The sequence below is a fragment of the Balaenoptera ricei genome, chromosome 2, assembly GCF_028023285.1.
Source record: "Balaenoptera ricei isolate mBalRic1 chromosome 2, mBalRic1.hap2, whole genome shotgun sequence".
Taxonomy (NCBI): domain Eukaryota; kingdom Metazoa; phylum Chordata; class Mammalia; order Artiodactyla; family Balaenopteridae; genus Balaenoptera; species Balaenoptera ricei.
The window spans coordinates 176,413,317-176,435,729 of NC_082640.1; the positions used below are offsets into that span (position 1 = coordinate 176,413,317).

Genomic DNA, 22,413 nt, shown 5'->3' on the forward strand with positions numbered 1-22,413 from the left:
AAAACTCATACATTTATTGACTTTCTTCTACTTGTCAGGCACTATGCCCAGACCTTCTATGCACGATCTCATTTAATTCCCATAACAACTCTATGTGATAATTATTCCCACTTCATAGATGAGGTAATCAAAGCTTAGGGAGGGGAAGTGACCTGTCCAAGTCACACAGCTCACAGTGAGAGATCCCAGGCATTCTGACTCCAGAACTTGATATTGCTTCAGACAGGGACAATCAAGAAATCATTAAAACTGTAAAGGCCCAGGAAGAGTAGGGGGCTGAAAATCTAAACATAGATCATTTTTAAAAAGCTATTAAATATTACAAACACACACACATTAAAATGTTTAAGTCCCCATTTCTATAAAATAACAAGGACCCTCAAACACCAACTACGGTAGGATGAATAACAGCTCCCCAAAGATGTCCAAATCCTAATCCCCAGAACCTGTGAATATGTTACACTACATGGCAAAAGGGAATTAAGATAGCAGCAGATGGATTTAAGATTACTAATCAGGGCTTCCCTGGTGGCACAGTGGTTGGGGGTCTGCCTGCCAATGCAGGGGACACGGGTTCGAGCCCTGGTCTGGGAAGATCCCACATGCCGCGGAGCAACTGGGCCCGTGAGCCACAATTACTGAGCCTGCGCGTCTGGAGTCTGTGCTCCACAACAAGAGAGGCCGCGATAGTGAGAGGCCCGCGCACCGTGATGAAGAGTGGCCCCCGCTTGCCGCAGCTAGGGAAGGCCCTCGTACAGAAACGAAGACCCAACACAACCAAAATAAATAAATTAATTAATTAATTAATTTAAAAAAAAAAAAAGATTGCTAATCAGCTCACCCTAAAATAAAGAGGTTATCCTGGATTATTCCAGCAGGCCAAATGTAATCACAGGGGTCCTTATTTGTGGAAGAAGGAAGCAGGCAAGTTGGTGTCAGAGGCATATAATGTAAGAAAGACTGGATTGCCACTGCTGGCTTTGAAGATGGAGGAAGATGCCACAAGCCAAGGAATGTGGGCAGCCTTTAAAAGCTGAAAAGGTAAGAAAGTGCACCTCTTCAAGAATCACCCGAAAGGAAAGCAGCCCTTTGGACACTTTGATTTAACCTAGTGAGACGCATTTCAGATCTCTCACCTCAAGCTGTAACATAATAAATTTGTACTGTTTTAAACCACTAAGTTTGTAGTAATTTGTTACAACAACAATAGGAAACTAAAACACTGATGGTGGAAGTATAGTGTAATTGGCACTGGGCTCGGGAAAACATCTTGACATTATCGGATCAGACTGAAGCATATACCCTCCAACCCAGCAATTCTGCTCCAAGCTATACCCTAGGCCAGGGATCCCCAACCCCTGGGGCCGCAGACCACTACTGGTCCACGGCCTGTTAGGAACTGGTCCGCGCAGCAGGAGGTGAGTGGCAGGCAAGAGAGCGAAGCTTCACCTGCCGCCCCCCATCGCTCCCCATCACACGCATTGCCGCCTGAACCATCCCTCCCCACCCCAGTTCCGCAGGAAAAATGTCTTCCAAGAAACTGGTCCCTGGTGCCAAAAAGGTTGGGACCGCTGCCCTAGACTATGTGTAACGGGAGAGTGTTCACAGTGCCACTGCAACAGTAAAAATCAAGAAATAATCCAAAGCACCATCAATAGCTGGAAAAATAAACTGCCCTATGTTCATATAATGGAATATCAGAAAGCTCACATAAATGGAATACCTAAAATTGAATGAAATACAACCCATGCTTCAAGATACATGAATCTGGGGCTTCCCTGGTGGCGCAGTGGTTGAGGGTCTGCCTGCCAATGCGGGGGACACGGGTTCGAGCCCTGGTCTGGGAGGATCCCACATGCCGCGGAGCGACTGGGCCCGTGAGCCACAGCTACTGAGCCTGCGCGTCTGGAGCCTGTGCTCCGCAACAAGAGAGGCTGCGATAGTGAGAGGCCCGCGCACCACGATGAAGAGTGGCCCCCACTCGCCGCAACTGGAGAAAGCCCTCACACAGAAACGAAGACCCAACACAGCCAAAAATAAAATAATAATAATAATTAAAAAAAATAAATAATAAATTAAAAAATTAAAAAAAAAAAAAAAGATACGTGAATCTCAGGAACGTAATGACAAAAAGAAGTCATAGAAAAAAATATTCACCACAGTTTACATGATATAAAGGTCAAAACAGACTAAAGTAAACATTATGTTGTTTAGTTAAATACATATATGATAAAGTCTAAAGCAAAGCAAAAGAAAACTCAGGAACTTGCCCTCTGGCAGGAAAGGAGGGGGCTCAGATCACACAGGGGACAAGGTACACGTAATTCTCTTTTGCCTTAGTTGGGTACAAGGTACACAGGTATTCATTTTATTATTATTCTTTAAACTGCACGCATGTTATATAGACATTTGTTGTCTATTTCATAAGAAAAAAAAATCAAACCAATATTATATCAGATTTAACCTCCCCTATGATGAAACTGGAGTGAGCAGGCACCCCACCCACTCACCTCAGTGCAAGTCATACTATTATTTACCTCTCCTGTCAGATATTAAAAGGCAGGTTCATCAAAAACCAAAAAGAACTTAGGAATAAATTTAACAAAAGAAGTGCAAGACCTGCACACTGAAAATTATAAAACAGTGCTAAGGGAAATTAAAGAAGATCTAAATAGAGGAACATCTCATGTTCATGGATCAGAAGACTTACTACCCTTAAAATTTTTAAAAACCGATCAGCAGGGATTTCTGCAGAAATTGACAAGATGATCCTAAAATTTGTATAGAATTGCAAAAGACCTAGAATAGTGAAAAACAATATTGAAAAAGAAGAAAGTTGGAGTACTTTCACTTCCTGTTTTCAAAACTACACTGGGAAAGAAGAGTCTTTTCAACAAATGGTGCTGGGACAATTTGGATATCCATAAGCAAAATGATGAACTTGGACCCTCACTTCACACCATATACAAAAATTAACTCGAAGTGGATCGTAGACTTAAATGGAAGGGCTAAAATAATAGAACTTTTAGAAGATAACCTAGGAGAAAATCTTTGGAACCTTGAGTTATAACTGCAAAGATGTCATAGATATGATACCGAAAGCATGGTCTATAAAAGGAAAAAACTGATAAACTGGACATCATCAAAATTAGAAACTTTAGTGCTTCAAAAGACACCAGTAAGAAAATGAAAAGACAAACAGCAGAGTAAGAGGAAAATGTCTGCAAAACACATATCTGACAGAGGACTTGTACCTAGAATATGCAGAGAACTCTTGTACCTCAGTAAAACAATCAGTCCAATCAAAAATAGATAAAAGATTTAAATAAACATTTCACTTAACTAGATATACTAATAAGCCCATAAAAAGATGATGTCCACAATCATTAGTTATTAGGGGAATGCAAATTAAAACCACAATGAGATACCACTTCATAGCCAGACAGACAGTAACAAGTGTTGGTGAGTATAAACCAGGAACCTTCATCTACTGCTTGTGGGAATATAAAATGATGCAGCCATTTTGGAAAATTGTTTAACAGTTTCTTAAAAAGTTAAGTATAAATTTACCATATGACCCAGGTGTCTGCCCAAGAGAAACAAAAGCATTTATCCACACAAAGACCTGCATACAAATGTTCTTAGCAGTATTATTCAAATAGACAAAAAAATGGAAACAACCCAAATGTCCACCAACTGGTAAAGAGAAAAAAATGCGGTTTATCCATACAATGGAACACTATTTGGCAAGAAAAGGAATGAAGTACCGATACATGCTACAACACAGATAAACCGCAAAAACATTACCCTAAGAGAAGCCAGACACAAAAGACCATGTTGCAGGGCTCCACTTACATGAAATGTTCAGAAAAGGCAAACTTACACAGATAGAAAGTGTATTAGTGGTTGCCTCGGCCTGGAGGTAGGGAAATTGGCCCAAGGGATCTTACTGGGGAGATGCAAATGTTCTAAAACTGGTTTATGGTGATGTTTGCACAATTTGGTAAGTGTACTAAAAAAATCATTGAGTTGAACACTTGAAATGGGTGAATTATACATGCTCTGTAAAATATGCTTCAATAAGACCATATGTTTTAGAAAATATATTCAGCCTGCCCTGTTAGTGCTCCCCTACACCGTTTGGCTCCTCACCACCACCTTGACAGGCAGATGCTTTTACGCCCATTTCACAGATGCGGACAAGCTCAGAAAGGGCTCGTGGCTTCCAACCCAGATCTCCTGCCCCCGACCATGCCCTACGCCCTGCCTCCACACACAGTGGTCTCAAAGCCAAGTGGTGATTCTCTCTTGAGTCCTTGGAGTTACTTGGTTGCCTCTTTCTTTCTTTCTTTCTTTTTTTTTAAATTTATTTATTTATTTTTGGCTGTGTTGGGTCTTCGTTTCTGTGCGAGGGCTTTCTCTAGTTGCGGTGAGCGGGGGTCACTCTTCATCGTGGTGCGCGGGCCTCTCACTACCGTGGCCTCTCTTGTTGTGGAGCACAGGCTCCAGACGCGCAGGCTCAGTAGCTGTGGCTCACGGGCCTAGTTGCTCCGCGGCATGTGGGATCTTCCCAGACCAGGGCCCGAACCCGTGTCCCCTGCATTGGCAGGCAGATTCTCAACCACTGCACCACCAGGGAAGCCCCGGTTGCCTCTTTCTTAATTCAGAAGGGTTTTTGGTTGGAATCAAGCATTTACTGGTACCCAAGAGAGATAAATAAAAGTAGGGTTAGGCCAAGTCAAATGACTTGGAGATGGTGTTAAAGGTTACTTGAATGACTTCCCTGGAACACAACTCATCTGTATGCATTTTTCCCCTTAAAACAGAAATGCCATACGAGGTGCCATGTGAGAGGAGGGTATTGAGCAAGACTTTAAAGAAAGGCAGAGCCCTCTGGACTACTGAACAGAGACTGCTGACTCAGCTTGTTTCATGGCTTGCGTAAGGAGTTCCGACGGGGCTTACTAATGCATCCCGTGATGTCCTGGTGCAGGTCACTGTCCGGACACTGATGGTGCTGCCTTACCTCAGACACAACTGTAAGCAAAATAAGGATAGCCGGCTTGGAGCAAAGGCTAAATACTTGGCGTGTTCTAGTCACTGCCAAGGGGTCCACTTTCAAACCAGGTAGGGGCTGGGAAGTGGTCCTCACAGGCTGCTCATTGAGGGTATATTACCACTGAGTGTATATTACCGCTTCCTGACACGTGCTCTGACCGTGGCAGAGGCTAAGCCCTGGGTCTGGGCTTTGCGGGGATGCCTCACTGAGCTCACCACCACCTCAAATTTTCCAGAGGAGAATCAGAGGTTTAGAGTGAGACCACGTAATTTGTTCCAACTAATACAGCAGGTGAGCGGAGAGAAGGAATTATACCCGGGGTCTGTGCAAGTCCACGGCCCACATTCCCCATGACCCGGCCCAGCCTCTGGCTTGTACAAGGACAGCCCTCCTGGGCTAACTGCATTCCCCCAAGTCAGTCCTACTCTGCTCTGCTCTCCATCCATGTTTCTGTTTTTAAAATATATGCGATATTTAGTAACAAGATGGATTAACCTCAAACACATTATGCTGAGCGAAAGAAGCCAGACACCACAAAGACTGCATATTGTATGACTCCATTTATATGAAGTTTCTGGAGAAGGCAAAACAATAAAGACAGAAGGCAGATCCTTGGTTGCATAGGGCTGGGATGGGCACAGGCATGGGGAACTTTCTAGAATGATGGAAGTGTCCTAAAACCAGACTGTGGTAATGCTTACACAACTGTTTGAATTTACTAAAAATCACGAAACTACAGGATAGGTGAATTGTATGACATGTAAACGTATACCTCTTCAATAAAGCTGTTTCTAAAAAGTGGTAATTGTACACACTTTAAAAGTATATAAAATGAAAGGCGGTCTCTCAGAAATGTAACCCTCCATCATCATATCTTCTCCTCCCGACTCCGACGTGTGTGAGTTCTAGACTTCTCCCTCTCCCTCCCCGCTTCCTCCTGGCCCCAGGATGCAGATGTTCTCAAAGCCTTCCCGGATGAGGTGGAGCTCCCTTCCTTTCCGCTCCAGACCCCAGCTCGAGACCAGCAGAGGGGAGGAGGCACCAGCATTCTCCCAGCCCCTCGCCCCTCCTGCTGTACTCAAACCACTCCTGTCCTACTGCCAACACGCCAGACCTCCTCCTTCGGTGCCCCCCTGCCCAGCAGTGATCTCAAACCGCCCCCCAAGCCCCCTTCTCCTAGCGACGCCCGGCTCACATCTGCCTGTCCTCCCAACTCCCACCATCCTCAGCGTCCTCCTGTTGGCCTGGGCAAGGGTGAACTTCACCTTCAATCTACTTAACACCAGCCCCCCCCCCCCGCCCCCACTGGGCCTTATACTTTCCTTCTCAGCGCGCTCAAATCTCTGCCCTAAGAGAAACCCTCCTCCAGTCCTGTTCCTCCCCTGGTGACCTACGTACTTCTTTTTGCCCCTTACAAGCCTGTCGGAAGAATAGATGGTGCAGCTGTCCCCGTGTGCAGCTGAGCTCGCACTGCGGGGCCTCTCCCTCTGTCCTCCACGCGCTGCAGCCTGGCTTTTGCCTCTGTCACTGCAGGAGCCCCTCCCCCCAAGACCTTCCCCCCAACACTCAAGAGGCAGCGCGCCCCACCAGCACCACCCCGGACCGACCAACCCCCTCTCTGTCGTCCCATTATCCCAGCCAAAAATGGAAAACAGAGAAATCCAATTCGGTTTAACCAACACAGGCTAAATAACCATCAGAAAGCACAGAAAAGCTCTCTGCAGTGCTTTAATTGTGCCTGCTGTACTAACCTTCCCTAGACAAAAGAAATTTGTGATAATGAGTGCCGTGTTCCACTCAAGGAAAATATAAACCTCCATAAAAATGTAAGTTTAAAAGTCTGTGTAGGGTCTTCCCTGGTGGCGCAGTGGTTAAGAATCCGCCTGCCAACGCAGGGGACACGAGTTCGATCCCTGGTCCGGGAAGATCCCACATGCCGCGGAGCAACTCAGCCTATGCACCACAACTACTGAGCCTGTGCTCTAGAGCCCATGAGCCACAACTACCTGAGCCCACGGGCCACAACTACTGAAGCCCGCGCGCCTAGTGCCCGTGCTCCGCAACGAGAGAAGCCACCGCAGTGAGAAGTCCCCGCTCGCTGCAACTAGAGAAAGCCCACACACAGCAATGAAGACCCAACACAGACAAAAATAAATAAATAAAATAAATAAACTTATTTAAAAAAAAAAAGTCTGTGTAGAAAAAAAAAGCCTGTGTAGGTTCTAGGGGAAAAGTTCTTTCAAATGCTGTTTTAGTGCTTGGCCTCCAAAGTCGAGATGGCAAATGTTGGCAGTTGGCTGAGAAGAGAACCGGTCCGGCCGGCATATGGGCTGAGGCCAGAGATGATTCAGCACCCATGTTTCCTCTTCACAGTCTCAGTGCCAGCATCCTCCCTCATTTAGGGATGAAAATTTCAGTCTGTGGCCACTTCTTTTTGCCTTGCTTGCCTCATTCCATTTTGATATGGAATATTTTACCCAGGGAAACTAGCAACACTTAAAAATGTTTTCTGGGGCAAAGGTTAATCGGATACCTATACTTAATAATATTTAACCAATACATGCTTTTTTTAAGTTGGTTGTATAAAAACCAGGGTGGCTGATGAAGCAGCCTATCCACTATCAGTGACCCATATTTATAACACCGCATCTTTCTGACTCATGGTTAGAGAGGGAGGAGAAAACTGAGCTGGGCAGTTAGTACTCGGGTTGCTCCTCTTTAACTGGGTCAGGTCTGGGTTAAGCATTAAAAAGAAAAGAGATCATTTTGCCATAATAATTTTTCAATCAAGCCAAATTTCCTATTCAGCTAACATAACAAAAAGCATTCAAGAAATAAGTCATTCAATAATCATCAAATTATAGAGCCAGTAGGAAGTTCATCTAAACCAACCCCTATTTAACAGATATGAAACTGACACCCTGGGAGGGAAACGCACGTGAGGCAGCCCTGCTAAGCCATCAGGAACACAGATGCTAGGTCCGTGCTGTCTAATACAGCAGCCGCTGGCCACACTTGGTGACTGAGCACTTCAAATATGACCAATCCAAACTGAATGTAACGTGAAGGTAAACGTACACTGGATTTTGATGACTCAGAATTTTTTAAAAAAACGTAAAGTATCTCATTAGTAACTTTTTATATTGATTACAAATGAAATGATGATAGTTTGGCTATATTGGGTTAAAGAGGACATATGAAAGTTAATTTCACCTGTTTCTTTTTAGTTTAAAACACAACAAAAACGTGGCTACTAGAAAATTCACCACGACACAGGTGGCTCTCCTGTTGGACGGCGCTGCTCTGCAGCTAGTCGGCCTGGGTTTGAATCCTGGCTCGACCACTTGCCATCTGGGCCACGTTGGGTTGAAGTACTGACCTTCTCAAAGCCTCAGTCCATGCATCCGTAAAAAGGGAACAAGAACCAGACCTACTGCACGTAACCCCACAATGGTTAAATGAGTTCATTTATGTAAAGGGCTCTTAGATGCAAGCCCAGCACCTACCGTGATCATCTGTACATCTTGTCTCTGAGAACTGAAAGATTCAATGACTTTTTTTCTTTTTCTTTTTTTTTAATTTTCTTACTCTTTTTAAAAATTTTTTTTAAAAGTTAAAAAAATGTTTAAATATTTATTTAGTTATTTATTTGGTTGCGCCAGGTCTTAGTTGTGGCAGGCGGGTTCCTTAGTTGCGGCTTGCCAGCTCCTTAGTTGCAGCACATGGGCTCCTTAGTTGTAGCACGTGGGCTCCTTAGTTGTGGCATGTGAACTCTTAGTTGTGGCATGTGGACTCTTAGTTGCAGCACACATGTGGGATCTAGTTCCCTGACCAGGGATCGAACCTGGGCCTCCTGCATTGGGAGCGTGGAGCCTTATCCATCACACCACCAGGGAAGTCCCTAAAATTATTTATTTATTTATTTATTTATTTTTGCTGCACTGTACAGCTTGCGGGATCTTAGTTCACCAACCAGGGATTGAACCCAGATCCTCAGCAGTGAAAGTGTGCAGTCCTCTCCACCGAACCACCAGGGAATTCCCTCAATGACTTTTTAAATAACAACTTTATTAAGGTATAATTCACATACCACAAAAGTCAACCTTTTAAAATATACAATTCAGTGGTTTCTAGTATGTTCACAAAGTCATGCAACCATCACCACTATCAAATTCCAGAACATTTTCATCACCCCCAAAAGAGACCCCATACCCATGAGCAGTCATTCCCTCTGCCCAGACCTTGGCAACTACTAATCTACATTCTGTTTCTCTAGATTTCCCTATGCTAGACTTTCATATATAAATGGAATCCTATGGTCCTTTGTGACTGGCTTCTCTCACTTAGCATAATGTTTTAAGGTTCAGCCATGTTGAAGCATGTATACAGTACCTTGCTGTTTTTTTGTTTTTTTGTTTTAATTTATTTAGTTTTATTTATTTATGGCTGTGTTGGGTCCTCGCTTCTGTGTGAGGGCTTTCTCTAGTTGTGGCAAGTGGGGGCCACTCCTCATCGCGGCGCGCAGGGCTCTCACCATCGCGGCCTCACCTATTGCGGCCTCACCTATTGCGGAGCACAGGCTCCAGACGCGCAGGCTCAGCAATTGTGGCTCACGGGCCCAGTCGCTCCGTGGCATGTGGGACCCTCCCAGACCAGGGCTCGAACCCGTGTCCCCTGCACCGGCAGGCAGACTCTCAACCACTGCACCACCAGGGAAGCCCCCTTGTTGTTTTTTATGGCCAAATGTATGGATGGACTACATTTTGTTTATCCATTTATCAGTTGATGGACACTTGGACTGTTTCCACTTTTTGGTTAACGTGAACAAAACTGCTCTAATCATCTGAGTACAAGTTTTAGGGGGGACATATGTGTTTATTTATTTATTTTAGTATATACCTAAAGACTGAAATGCTGGGTCATATGGTAACTGTGTGTTGAAACTTTCAAAGAACTGCCAGACTGTTTTCCTAAGCAGCTGCACCATTTTACATTCTCACCTGGAGGCTGCACTTTTAATGTATTTACGAATATAGATTCTTTCCGCTCTGATTTCTGCCAGGCTGATTTGCTGGGAATGCCAGGAAAGATGAGGAGAAAGGGGTAAGGGCAGAGCAGCAGGGCAGAGGCGTGGAGGGCAAAGAGGCCTCGCGATGCTTTGACCAGAGTCCCGTCTGCACCTCAACTTGCTGTGTGGCCTCGGGTGAGTCACCTCCTCTCTTCAAGTCTCAGTTTCCTTATTTATAAACTGAAGGCATTAGACCAGTGGGTCTCAACTGGGGACATTTGGCAAAGGCTGGAGACAACTTTGGTCGTGACAGTGGGTTGGGTGATGCTCCTGGTATCTAGAGGGCAAAGGTCAAGGATGCTGGTAAACATCCTACAATGTGCAGGACAGCCCCCCCAACAATAAAGAATTACCTGGACCCAAGTGGCAATAGTGCCAAGGTTGAGAAACCCTGCATTAGACTGAGGTGACCCCAGATGGGCCACTTTGAGAAACTGCCAAAATGTTTTCCAAAATGGCTGTACCATTTTATAATCCACTCAGCAGTGTGGGAGAGTTCCCATTTCTCCATATCCTCACCAACACACTTATTTTTGCCAACCTGATAGGAACACAAATGGCTTTTTAAAAAGTCTGTTCTAGTAACAATGTCCAGGATCGTTTACAGAATGCCAGTGTCATAAAGGAAACGATTAGGCATTTTCTTACCTGGTGCCTGTAATTATACCAGCCATTTGATCCCGCGACAATCACCACCCAGTGCTTGCCTCCGTCCTCAGGATCATCCACAGGAATAGCACCAACTCCCAGGACCAAACTAAGCAACACAGCGACTTCCCAAATCATTCTGCGCCCTGGAGTTCCACTGCAGAAACCTGGGAAGAAAAGGGCTGAGTCAAGCAAAAAAGGAATGACACGAACAGAAGAACATTACTGGCCCCTAAGAAAAGATCACAGCAAATGGGTCAAAAAGATAAGACGATTTAGTCATCAGACACAACATGCTGAGGATAAAAATGATGACAGAGCAGAATTTTATTCTTAGCTCTGTGGCCCTTTTCCCCGGGTGGAGCAGGGGACTGCCCATAGCTCCCAACCTTCACTGTGGGTTGAAGTTATGAGTATAAATCAAAGAATAGTGAGAAAGCTCTTGGGGCAACCTTTTAAAGTTTCTGTCACAACTTGGAATATGGCAGACAAAATTCATCAACAAACTTGACCGTGTTGGAAAAACGCCTACCACATACTATGAACTGTTTGTAAGAAAATAGACATATAATGTGTGCATAGCAAAATGTGGAAGGCAGACAAAATTTAACAGCAGTTATTCTTGGGTGGTAGGTGGAATTAAGGATGATCTTTATTTCTGTCTCTTTTACTACAATTAATATATATTAATTATACAATAAAGTTTGTAAAAATTCAGCATACATTCAATATAAACACGGGGGGGAGCAATTTATGTTTGTGAGTTATCTGGATAAGCTATAGTCTAACACTGGCAGCCCAAATGAATGTCTTTGCATAACACTTACAACCCATGTACATTATTCTGTACAAGAGGCAGGGCAAATATTTTAATCCTTGTTTTACAGGATGGGGAGGTTGAAGCACGAGAGAAGTGACTTGCCCAATATCTATAGACAGTCAGCTCTGGGCAGAGATCAGAACCAATGCCTTCTGAATCCCTGGTCCAGCCTTTCTGCTACATGGTTCTGCATCTCAAGACTTTATTCTTAATGAAGTACATGCCCAATTTTATACTTCATTGCCAAAACTTTAAAGGGCTTTAAAGCACAAAAAGCAAGACTGAGGCCACTTTGCATTACTCAGACAAGTATGTTATCTTACTGCCCTGTGTCCTGACTATGTTATTTTAAAAAACAGCCTTCCTGTGACAGAAGCCAGGCCTGTCACTCTGAGACAAGAGGAAAAACAGTCTTTGAGCATCTCAGTCTGCTCTGAGATATAGGGACTCAGAACAGAACAAAGTCTAGGAGGCTAACCTCTGCCTCCGATGCCTTTTGACAAAACAGCGCTCATTCGCTCATTCACTAATTTATTCACTCATTCATTCACCCACTCGGCCAGAGTCTCCTGAACTCCAACCCTGCCAAACAAAGCGCTGGGTGCCGGGAACACAGCAGGGACAGGACAAAGCCTCTGTCCTCACGGATCGCACAGCCAGCTAAGGCATGAACCACGTCTAAGCCTAAGAAACCATCCTCAGCAACTGTGCCTGACACTGTGCTGAAACTCAAAATGATGGATTTCCCCCCAAGTGAAAAAACAGGAAGCCCTGAGTCTGGTAAAAGTTTGAAAAAGTAAAAGCACCTTGGGCCGGCGCTTCTCCAACTTGACTGTACGCCGAGATCACCTGGGGGGCTTGTTAGAAGGCAGATTCTGATTCAGTAGGCCTGGGCAGGGCCTGAGACTCTGCATTTCTGACAAGCTCTGGGTGATGCCCAGGACAACACTTGGACTCACAGCAGGCCTCTTCCTTAACCCTGGCAGGCTCTAGTCGGCTCCGCCCAGAAGCCTGGCATCCCCATCAAGAAACCACACTACTCTATCCCCCGGATAACTCCTCCCAAGAACTCCGTTCTTAATGTGTAAGAATTAAGAATCTGAGTTGGTGCTAGATCCAGGTTTCTTTAGCTCCACCGCAAGGTCATGGATGCACGGGTTACTACAATAACGTGCCCCAGGTTTGTTTTCAAGATTGTCTTGAAACGGTCAAGGTGCGTAACAGATGAGGGCAGTGGACTGCCCAGGCTGCCCCAACGCTGGAACCTGCTGGTCTGTTAATACGTTAGCGTGTATCGGAGGATGCTCTCCCAAGTCCACTCGACCTGCCCAGGGCTCACCATGGGGCAATAAAAGGTGAAGTTATACAAATGTATGAAGCAGCAGCAGTGAGGTCAGGCAAGAGACAGCCAAACTTCCGTCCCCAGAGCTCTGCAGTGGCCTCCACACGGGAGGGGAGGTGTGCCAGTGACTGCTGAGGTCCTCCAACCAGCAGCCTCCTGGCTGCAGCCAAGCCTCCCAGGAAGCCGTCCCATGGGGTAGGGGTCGGCAAACTTTTTCTGTAAAGGGTTGGAAAGTAAGTGTTTTCAGCTTTGCAGGTCACACCACTTCCATCACAACTCTTCAATTACCACGGTATCACGAAAGCAGCCAGAGACAATACGGAAACCAGTAGACATGGCTACGTTCCGATAAAACTGAAACAACAGTGAGCCAGAATGTGCTCTCAGCCCACGTGACTGGTACAGCCTGGGGTTTTTATCATCTTTCATCGACAATCATGAAACAGGCTCTCTGGTTTGCACACCACTCTCTTCTGAGTTTTGATCATGCGACTTAATCCCGAAGGGGCTCATTCCTCTGGAGACACTGGTGTGTGACTTTTTCCCCTCTTTTTTTTTTTTCTGTGCCTCACAGCATGCAGGATCTTAGTTCCCCTGACCAGGGACCGAACTCATGGCCCCTGCAGTGGAAGCGTGGATCCTTAACCACTGGACCACCAGGGAAGTCCCCCCGCTTCATATTTAAATAAAATACTAAAATTGAATGGTTGCCTGACTGTGGACAACAGAATAGACATCACCAGCTCAACTGCCTAAATTAGTAAACAAAAAACACCACCAGGTTATTTTTACAAGTTCCAGTTTACCTTTCATTCTTCTACTAAAATACTAGCAAGTTACTCCTCGGTGAGGCAAAGTACCTTATTCATACACAAGTGATATTTTCATGGTTAACATCTGGCAATGGTTCCTGTCTATCTTCTTTTTTTTTCTTCTTATAAACACAGAGTTGTGGTTCCTTGAACACAATGCCAAGTTAAAAGCCTCAGAGGGACTTCGCTGGTGGTGCAGTGGTAAAGAATCCGCCTGCCAATGCAGGCGACACGGGTTCAAGCCCTGGTCAAGGAAGATCCCACATGTCGCGGAGCAACTAAGCCCGTGCGCCACAACTACCGAGCCTGTGCTCTAGAGCCCACGCACCACAACTACTGAGCCCGCGTGCCACAACTACTGAAGCCCGCACGCCTAGAGCCCGCGCTGCAACAAGAGAAGCCACCGCAGTGAGAATCCCACACACCGTAATGAAGAGTAGCCCCTGCTCACTGCAACTGGAGAAAGCCTGCGTGCAGCAACGAACACCCAATGCAGCCAAAAATAAATAAATTAAATAAATAAAGTTTTTAAATAAATAAATAAATAAATAAATAAAAGCCTCACAGTGTGACACTGATTGGGAAATGCCACTTAAAAAAACATACTAATGCTATTCTGGGAAACATATTGGGGCCTGGGGCAAAGGAAAGATGTGAAAGTAATATAATCCTTCCACTGCCCTCAGCAATGAACACATCTCAAAGCAGCAGGTCTCAGACGGCAATTTCCTGGTCAGCAATATTCTTGACAAAGTCAAAACATGAAAACAAAGTCATAGTCTTGCAGCATACCTATTATTCTTGTTTCATCAGAGTGAAAAGTTCAAGAAGAAAATGTAAATGATCCCTGCCAAACTAGCCCTTGGTGACTGCTATTTTTGCTCGTGGTCCTCCATGGCACCAGTCACACAGGCGTTGTCATCTACTTCTTCCTGTCTACCCACCCATCCATCCAACAAACATGGCCTGAGCACCCACCAGGTGCTCACAGGCACTGAACAGGGCGCCAAACAGATGAAACCCTTCGCAGAGCTGACATTCTAGCTGGAAGAGACAGACCATTCAAACGCACAGGTTGTCCGGTGGTGATGAGTGCTGGGGAAGAAATAAAGGCGGGGGAGGCAGTCCCAGTGGGAGTGGCAGGTATCATTTTCAAAAGGGGAAGATTTTAAGAAGGTAAGGGAGCCTGCCTGTGTGTAGCAGCAAAACCCTGGAAGCAACATAAATGGTCATCTACAGGAGCCTGTCTAGTTAAATCATGATACATCCTTATAATGGGATACGGTGATGCCTTTAAAAGAGGAAGGCAGTTTTTAACGTGCCAAGCGTGGAAAGACCTCCAAGGGGATGGTTAGGGGTATGTGTTTAGTCTGCTAACTGTCTGCAGGGAGAAAATGACCCAGGTAGTTTTTGCTCTAACCAGGGGCGGGACGGAAGTCTCCCCAAGAGTGCTCTGTGTTGCTGCACACGGTGGGAGAGTGGGGTATGTATGTGTCTATGAGCCATGCAGTGTGTGAGGCACTTTACCATCCTCACAACAGCCTGTGAGCAGTCTCATTACTCCCTTCAGCTGAGACGGACTCGCAGAGGCGGAGAAACTAGGTAGAAAGTGGCACTGCTGGGTGACACACAGATCTCATTCCAAAGGTTGCTTCTTCCACTACACCACCTCGCTTGTCACAAAAAAGCACTGTTTATGTGAACATCTGGGAGACCCTGCAACCACAGATGGCAGCGCTATACCCCACACCCCAGGGCCTCCAAGTTTCCCCCAGTAGCAGGATTCCCACAGTGCTCTTCACCACCCTACTATTTTAAAGCGCTTGTTGGTAATCGGTTATAAAGAGCTCTTAGAAGAAGAATCCATCAAAGGAGAACCTGAACCACACAAAGTCAAAGTCAATGGACAAGCCTTTACAAATGAATTTCAGCAGCCTCCAAGGACAGGTCCTCACTGGTTCCACTGGTCCTGCGACCCTCTCAGGCTACAGGGCTACATGAGGTCAGTGATTCAATTGAAGGACTCCACTTGACTTCAGGAAGTGTACCATCAAGTGGGGTTTATCCATTTGGGAGGTTTGGGGCAGAATGCCCATTCTAGATCAACTGTTACCAGCAATGCAAGTAATAGGCTACCGTTAGAGGACCATCTAAATAGCAGAATCAAGTTCAACTCCATGTCTGACACCAAAGCCCACACCTTAACCACCATGATGACCTCCCACCATCAGCCCTGTACTTGCTACTTGCAAGAGACAGCGAACCATCAAAGCCAGGAGAAGCAGCTGGGCAGACAATGTTATCTGTGAAGAGCCTTCCAAACCTACAGGTTTTTGATCCTGCTATCTGTTCCCTGGGGGCTTACAACAAAATCATCATGCAAGTGGTCCCTGGCGGACAACATGCAAGAGAGACAAGGACAGATGACAAGGACCCCTCCTTCACCAAACTTAAGTCAAGCTCCTCTGAGCCCTCCTCCTGACTAGACCTTGGCCTGCTGAGCCCAGGTTTAGCAAGAATCCTGCAAGAATCTCCCATCTTTGACATCTAATCAAGCTCCTCTTAGTAATTTTTCAGCCACTGACCCTCCCACTCTGCCTACTGGTGATAAGTCTCAGCTGTCCTTGATGTATTTGGAGTTGAACTCAGTTCTATACTGAAGTGTCTCTCTTCTAATGCAACAGCTGGAATAAAACCCATCTTGCCATTTTTTAACAAATGTCAGCTGCAATTACTCTTTAATATCGGACAGGTAGTTACTAAGTCAAGGGAGACCCTCTCTGGGCCTTAATTGTCCATCTGTGAAATGAGACAGTAGAACTAAATTATTAAGGGCCCATTCAGTTCTCAAATCCTTTGATTTCCTGTTTCAAGAGTGAAATAAATAAAAAAATAATCCAAATAGGTCTTATCTCAAATCTCAAACAAAATACGGATTTTGTTCAAGTTAGTTAATCAAACTTTTTTCCATAGGGAAAATTTCTGATTCAGTGGCAAGGCAGATTCTAGATTAGAGCATGTCCTTCAAGGTTATCTAATTCTGATTCTATGGAAATTTTTTTCACAACTCTGTAAACCATGGATACTAGCAATGCTAGTAATTCATGTCTAAAGACATGCAAATGAATTTTATCAAGTGAAGGTTCAAGTGACTCCCCTAGTGAAAGAAAGAAGCCAGGCTTCACAACACACATTTCAGTATTTCTAATCTACAAATGTACTTTGGAATCTCCTTTGAACTGGTTGTAATACCTCACTGAATCTCCTCATTAATAAGTTAAATAGGGTTTCCTTGGTGGCGCAGTGGTTGAGAATCTGCCTGCCAATGCAAGGGACACAGGTTCGAGCCCTGGTCTGGGAAGATTCCACATGCCGCGGAGCAGCTGGGCCCGTGAGCCACAATTACTGAGCCTGCGCATCTGGAGCCTGTGCTCCGCAACAAGAGAGGCCGCGATAATGAGAGGCCCACGCACCGCGATGAAGAGTGGCCCCCACTTGCCACAACTAGAGAAAGCCCTCACACAGAAACGAAGACCCAACACAGCCATAAATAAATAAAAAATAAAAAGAAAAATAAAAAAAGATAAGAAAAAATATTTTAAAAATAAGTTAAATACAATCTTTAACATTTGTTCATTTTTATATCTGTACAGAATTATGACTCTACTTTTTAAAAATTATTTTTTAACATTACAAAAGGTACTAGCAGCTATATCATATTTCAAAATGGATATAGTCAAGAAAGCATTATTTATTATTTATTTATTTTTATTTTTTACATCAAGGATTTTTTTTTTGACATCTTTATTGGAGTATAATTGCTTTACAATGGTGTGTTAGTTTCTGCTGTATAACAAAGTGAAGCAGCTATCCGTATACATATATCCCCATATGCCCTCCCTCTTGCGTTTCCCTCCCACCCTCCCTATCCCACCCCTCTAGGTGGTCACAAAGCACCGAGCTGATCTCCCTGCGCTATGCCACTGCTTCCCGCTAGCTATCTATTTTACATTTGGTAGTGTATATATGTCAATGCCACTCTCTCACTTCATCCCAGCTTACCCTTCCCCCTCCCTACATTTTTTAAATCTACTAATGATTAGAATTAGGAATCTAGCAAAGTAAAATTTTACCAATGGTTAATGGTTTTTCCACAGTTTTATTTTCACTGCTTTTATTGGCACTTGAATTCCTTTTTTTGAATTTCTTCCAAATTACTATATTTTGAAACCTGGGATTAATAATAGTTTGTAGTCTTTTCCCAAAATCAATGAACATGACTTTTATAGCTAGACGTTAAGTTCAATTTTGCTATAATTTATATTTTACAAAATTGAAGGATACACATTAAACTACAGAAATGTACAAAGTATAACATAAAATACCTGTTACCATCATCCAGATCATCAACTGTTAATATTCTGTAAATCCGTTAACCCTCTTTCCCCATAAACAAAACATTACAGAGAAAATAGTCCCCCATGTCCTGTCCCATTCTCCCCATACCACAAGGTAACCACTACTGTAAGTTATTTCGTTCCAATAAATTTATTATACTTTAAAAAATATATATCCACTTTATTAACATTCCCCTACTAACAGACATTTAGGCTGTTTCAATTTTTTTACTATTACAAACAATGTTGCAAAAATATTCTTATACTCATCTCCTTGTATACAGATGTCTCTTTCTCTAAGGTACTTTAGGAGTAGAACCACTGAGTCTTAAGATATACCTATTTTGGGGCTTCCCTGGTGGCGCGGTGGTTAAGAATCCACCTGCCAATGCAGGCGACACAAGTTCGAGCCCTGGTCTGGGAAGATCCCACATGCCGCGGAGCAACTAAGCTCGTGCACCACAACTACTGAGCCTGCGCTCTAGAGCCCGTGAGCCACAACTATCGAGCCTGCATGCTGCAACTACTGAAGCCTGCACACCTAGAGCCCGTGCTCCACACAAGAGAAGCCACCGCAGTGAGAAGCCCGCTCACCACAACGAAGAGTAGCCCCCGCTCGCCGCAACTAGAGAAAGCCTGCGTGCAGCAACGAAAACCCAACGCAGCCAAAAATAAAATTAAAAAAAAAAAAGATATACCTATTTTGCTAGCAGCTGTACTGTTCTAAGATACTCTTCCAAATTTCTATCATCTCTTGAGAGTATCAAACTTCATAATTCTTAATCTGATAGATATAAAGTGATCTAATTATGGGGTTTAATTTGTGTCTCCTGGATTACAGGAAAATTCAAGTCTTATATGTTTAACCATTCAGATTTCAACATCCTCGACATATGTGATAATTTCCCCATCCTAAACTGGGATTCGAATTTTGGTCTACAAAGCAACGTCTGCAGTTTAAGGGGGAAAAAAAATGCTGGTAATTTCCTTAAAAGATAGTCATAGGTGGAAAACTCAAGAGACAGAATTCACTTCAGTATATTTTTACTGAACAATACTGGGTATGGTGTTCACCTCCTTAACAGTTCACAACCCTTTTCTCATCTTCTCTCCCTTCCCACTGCAACTGTCTTTAAAACCCTCAGCAATTCTCCTGGGAATTACTGCAATGAGCTCCCTGGTGTGGCCTCTCTCCAACACTTTTCCACATTAGAGAGTATCTAAGATACACATCTACTAAATTCGGCTTCCGGGGCTTTCAGGACAAAATCCAAATCTCTTACAGCAGCACAGGAGGTCCTGCAAGATGTGCCTCTCTGTTCTCCACTATCCACATGAAATCCCTTGCTCCAACCAGGCTCCGGGACTCCAGGTCCAAAATTGGTGCTCTTTCCCTGCCTTCATCATGCTGTTTTCCAGGTGAAAAGCTCTTCTCCTTCATCTCATCAGCTCCTGCCCGTCCCTCAAACTCCATTCAATCATTCCCTTCTCTGCGAAGTTCTATCTCTTCCCACAAGTCAGGGTTAGATGCTGCCCCTGGAACACTGGAATGGTTCATGGTAGACTGCCTCTCCCCTTCACGAAATAATCCCTGCTCAAAAAGCGTAGTAAGGCTCAATATATGTTTGCTAACTAATGCAGCCCTGGAGTAAAGAAAGCGGGGCTACTCCACTCACTACGTACCACAGGGCAACTCTCAAATCCCGGGCATTTATTTTCACCTCTCAAACGAAGAACATGACGCAAAGTTCCTTCTCCCAGCCCCCAGATTCTGCAATTCTTGGCACTGAATAACACATGTGGGTATAACCTCAACTCTAATAGTTAGGAGCAGGGGACCAAATCCAGATAACCTTCACTTCCATGGCTGATGTGAATCATCCTGTAACTCCCACCAGCTCAAGCCTCTGAGAAGCAGAGCTTTCCTGATTTCTCAGAAGGGATGTTTTTATACGTTTGGGTATATTAGTTGTGGTGGTTAACATAACCCCTTCCCCCTTGGACTACTGAGAACTAACTGCAAACGGGTGCAATCCTCTGCATGACAAGCCTCAACAGCTTGACCTGTTTGTAGACTGTGAATTTGGGAACCAGGCCCCAGACACCACCCGGCACTCTCCGGCTATGAGACCTTAGTAAATGTGCCCTCGTCTTGGGTCTGTTTCTCTGTGAGCTCGGAGGAGCCTGGGTTTCCAGCCAGAGCACGCGCAACAGAAGGAGTCCCACCCTGCCAACCGACAATCCCACAGCACGGCAGGCTGAGAGGTCGCAGGGTTTCCCTCGGGATTCATCGTTTGCCGAAACTCCCTTTCGCTGGGTGAGAAATGGATTACTCAGAAAAGGCCGGGGAAACTGAAAATCCCCGCCTTGAAGCCAAGAGCTGTGGCAGATGGGCGACCCTAGTCCGGGGCTTGGGACCCAGTCCCAGTCCCCTGCCAGGAATCACGGTTACCTGGGGTGGGACCGTGGGAACTCCTCGCGACGCGCCGCCTCCAACCAGCCACCTTCCGACAGCCGCCCTGCAGTGATTGCAGAGCAGTGTCCTCGCTCCCCGCTTTGAGGGTCTGCTGCGCCATGGTGATTGGCGGAGCTTCGGGGCGGGGCGTCTTCGAAAGCCAATGGGAGGCGGGAAAGAGGCCGGAGAGTCGCAGGGACTACGAGTCCCAGCGTGCACCCGCCGGGCCTTCTGAGCTCTGAGGCTCAAGAAACCCAGGGAGGCGGGTACGCAGTGAGCTAGGGCTGGGTGGGTGGGTGGGTGGGGACGGGGGTCCTGGAGTGCGTGGGAACAGGGGGCGCAGTGATTCCACCCAAGGATCAAAGCCAGCGCGCGGAGCACTTTAACCCTCAGTTTCCAAACTTGTGCACATATTGGAACTACCTAGAGTAGCTTCAGAGACACTGATGCCTCCGCCTCACCCTAGAGACTGTGAGTTCATTGGTCTGCGTGTGGCCTGGGTTTTGGAATCTTTAAAGAGCCCCAGGAGATTCGATGTGCAGATCCGTTTCATCCTCCTAACAACCCTACGAGATGGAGGAACTATTAGCGTACACATAGGGCAACGGAGGGAAGTTTTGTCAGGGAGGTTAATTTTCTGAAGGTCACACACCTCTGAAGTGGCAGAGCCAGAATTCGGAGCCAGGCAGTCTAGTTGCAGAATCCCGTGCTTTTAATCCATATGCAATGCTACTTCTCAGACGGTTGGTATTATCTCACAGGGAGAGAAAAATGAAATACTATACATACAAAGTGCCATGTTGTGGAGCACAGAAAGTTGAGTTGAATTATTGTGAGGGAATAAGTCCAGTTTTGCCCAAGGACATCAAGACGTCAAGTGCAAGATATAGGACTACATTCATGGGTTGTCTTTTTTTTTTTTGGCGGGGCAGCTTATGGGATCTTAGTTCCCTGACTAGGGATTGAACCCAGGCCCTTGGCAGTGAAAGCGCAGAGGCGTAACCACCACGTACCGCCAGGGAATTCCCTGATCTTCTTTTATAATCCTCTTTTACAGTAAATCATAGGTCAGCATACTACCCTGGGCCTACTGCCTATTTTGTGAATAAAAGTCTATGAGAGCACAGCCTCGGTAATTCCCTGGCAGTCCAGTGGTTAGGACTCCACGCTTTCACTGCTGGGGCCAGGTTTGATCCCTGGTCAGGCAACTAAGATCCCACAAGCTGCCGGTGCCGCCAAAAAAAAAAAAGGAACACAGCCACACCCATTGGTTTAGGTATGGCTGTTTTGGGGAACAAGGCAGAGATGAGTATTTATAGGAGAGACTATATGGCCCGCAGAAGAATATATATATACTGTCTGACCATTTACAGAAAAAGCTTACCCACCCTGAGTTAAGCAGCTGGCCCAAGATCACAGCTCCGAAGTGAACATGGGCTTCAAGCTCAGGTCTATCCTAGCCCAAGGTCAATTCTCATGACCACTATGCTTTCACAGTCTTCCTCAATGGGGAGCATTAACATTATATGCCAGGTGTAACTGAACATGGAGAGAATTAGAATTCTGTCCCTTACCCTTGAAAACTTACTGTCTAGTAAGAGAGGCAGAGTGTCCTTAACCACTCCCTCAATTCACCCAGAATAAATGGCGACCTCTGGCTGGTGAGGCTTTCACAATTGAAATGGAATAAAAATAGTGGCCTGGCGCCAGGCATGTTTAGACAAACAAAGGGCCGGGGGTAGCCCCCGCAGTCTCCCTCAGCAGCATTGTGGCCTGAGAGCTCAGAGTTGGGACAAGAGAAGGTGGCTGAAA

At 45.3% G+C, this 22,413-nt stretch overlaps 1 protein-coding gene across 1 annotated transcript in view; it reads right to left on the reverse strand.

The window, feature by feature from the left end:
• Positions 1 to 20,690, reverse strand: part of LGMN (legumain) — a 37,414-nt gene extending 16,724 nt beyond the window's left edge. Inside the window, exons 1-2 of the mRNA XM_059914858.1 lie at positions 20,599 to 20,690; positions 10,776 to 10,942 (exon numbers count right to left, since the gene is read on the reverse strand). Of these exons, the coding sequence (XP_059770841.1) occupies positions 10,776 to 10,913 (138 nt within the window). The 5' untranslated portion in view covers positions 10,914 to 10,942; positions 20,599 to 20,690. The remainder of the gene's footprint in view (positions 1 to 10,775; positions 10,943 to 20,598) is intronic.
• Between the last annotated feature and the right edge of the window lie 1,723 nt (positions 20,691 to 22,413).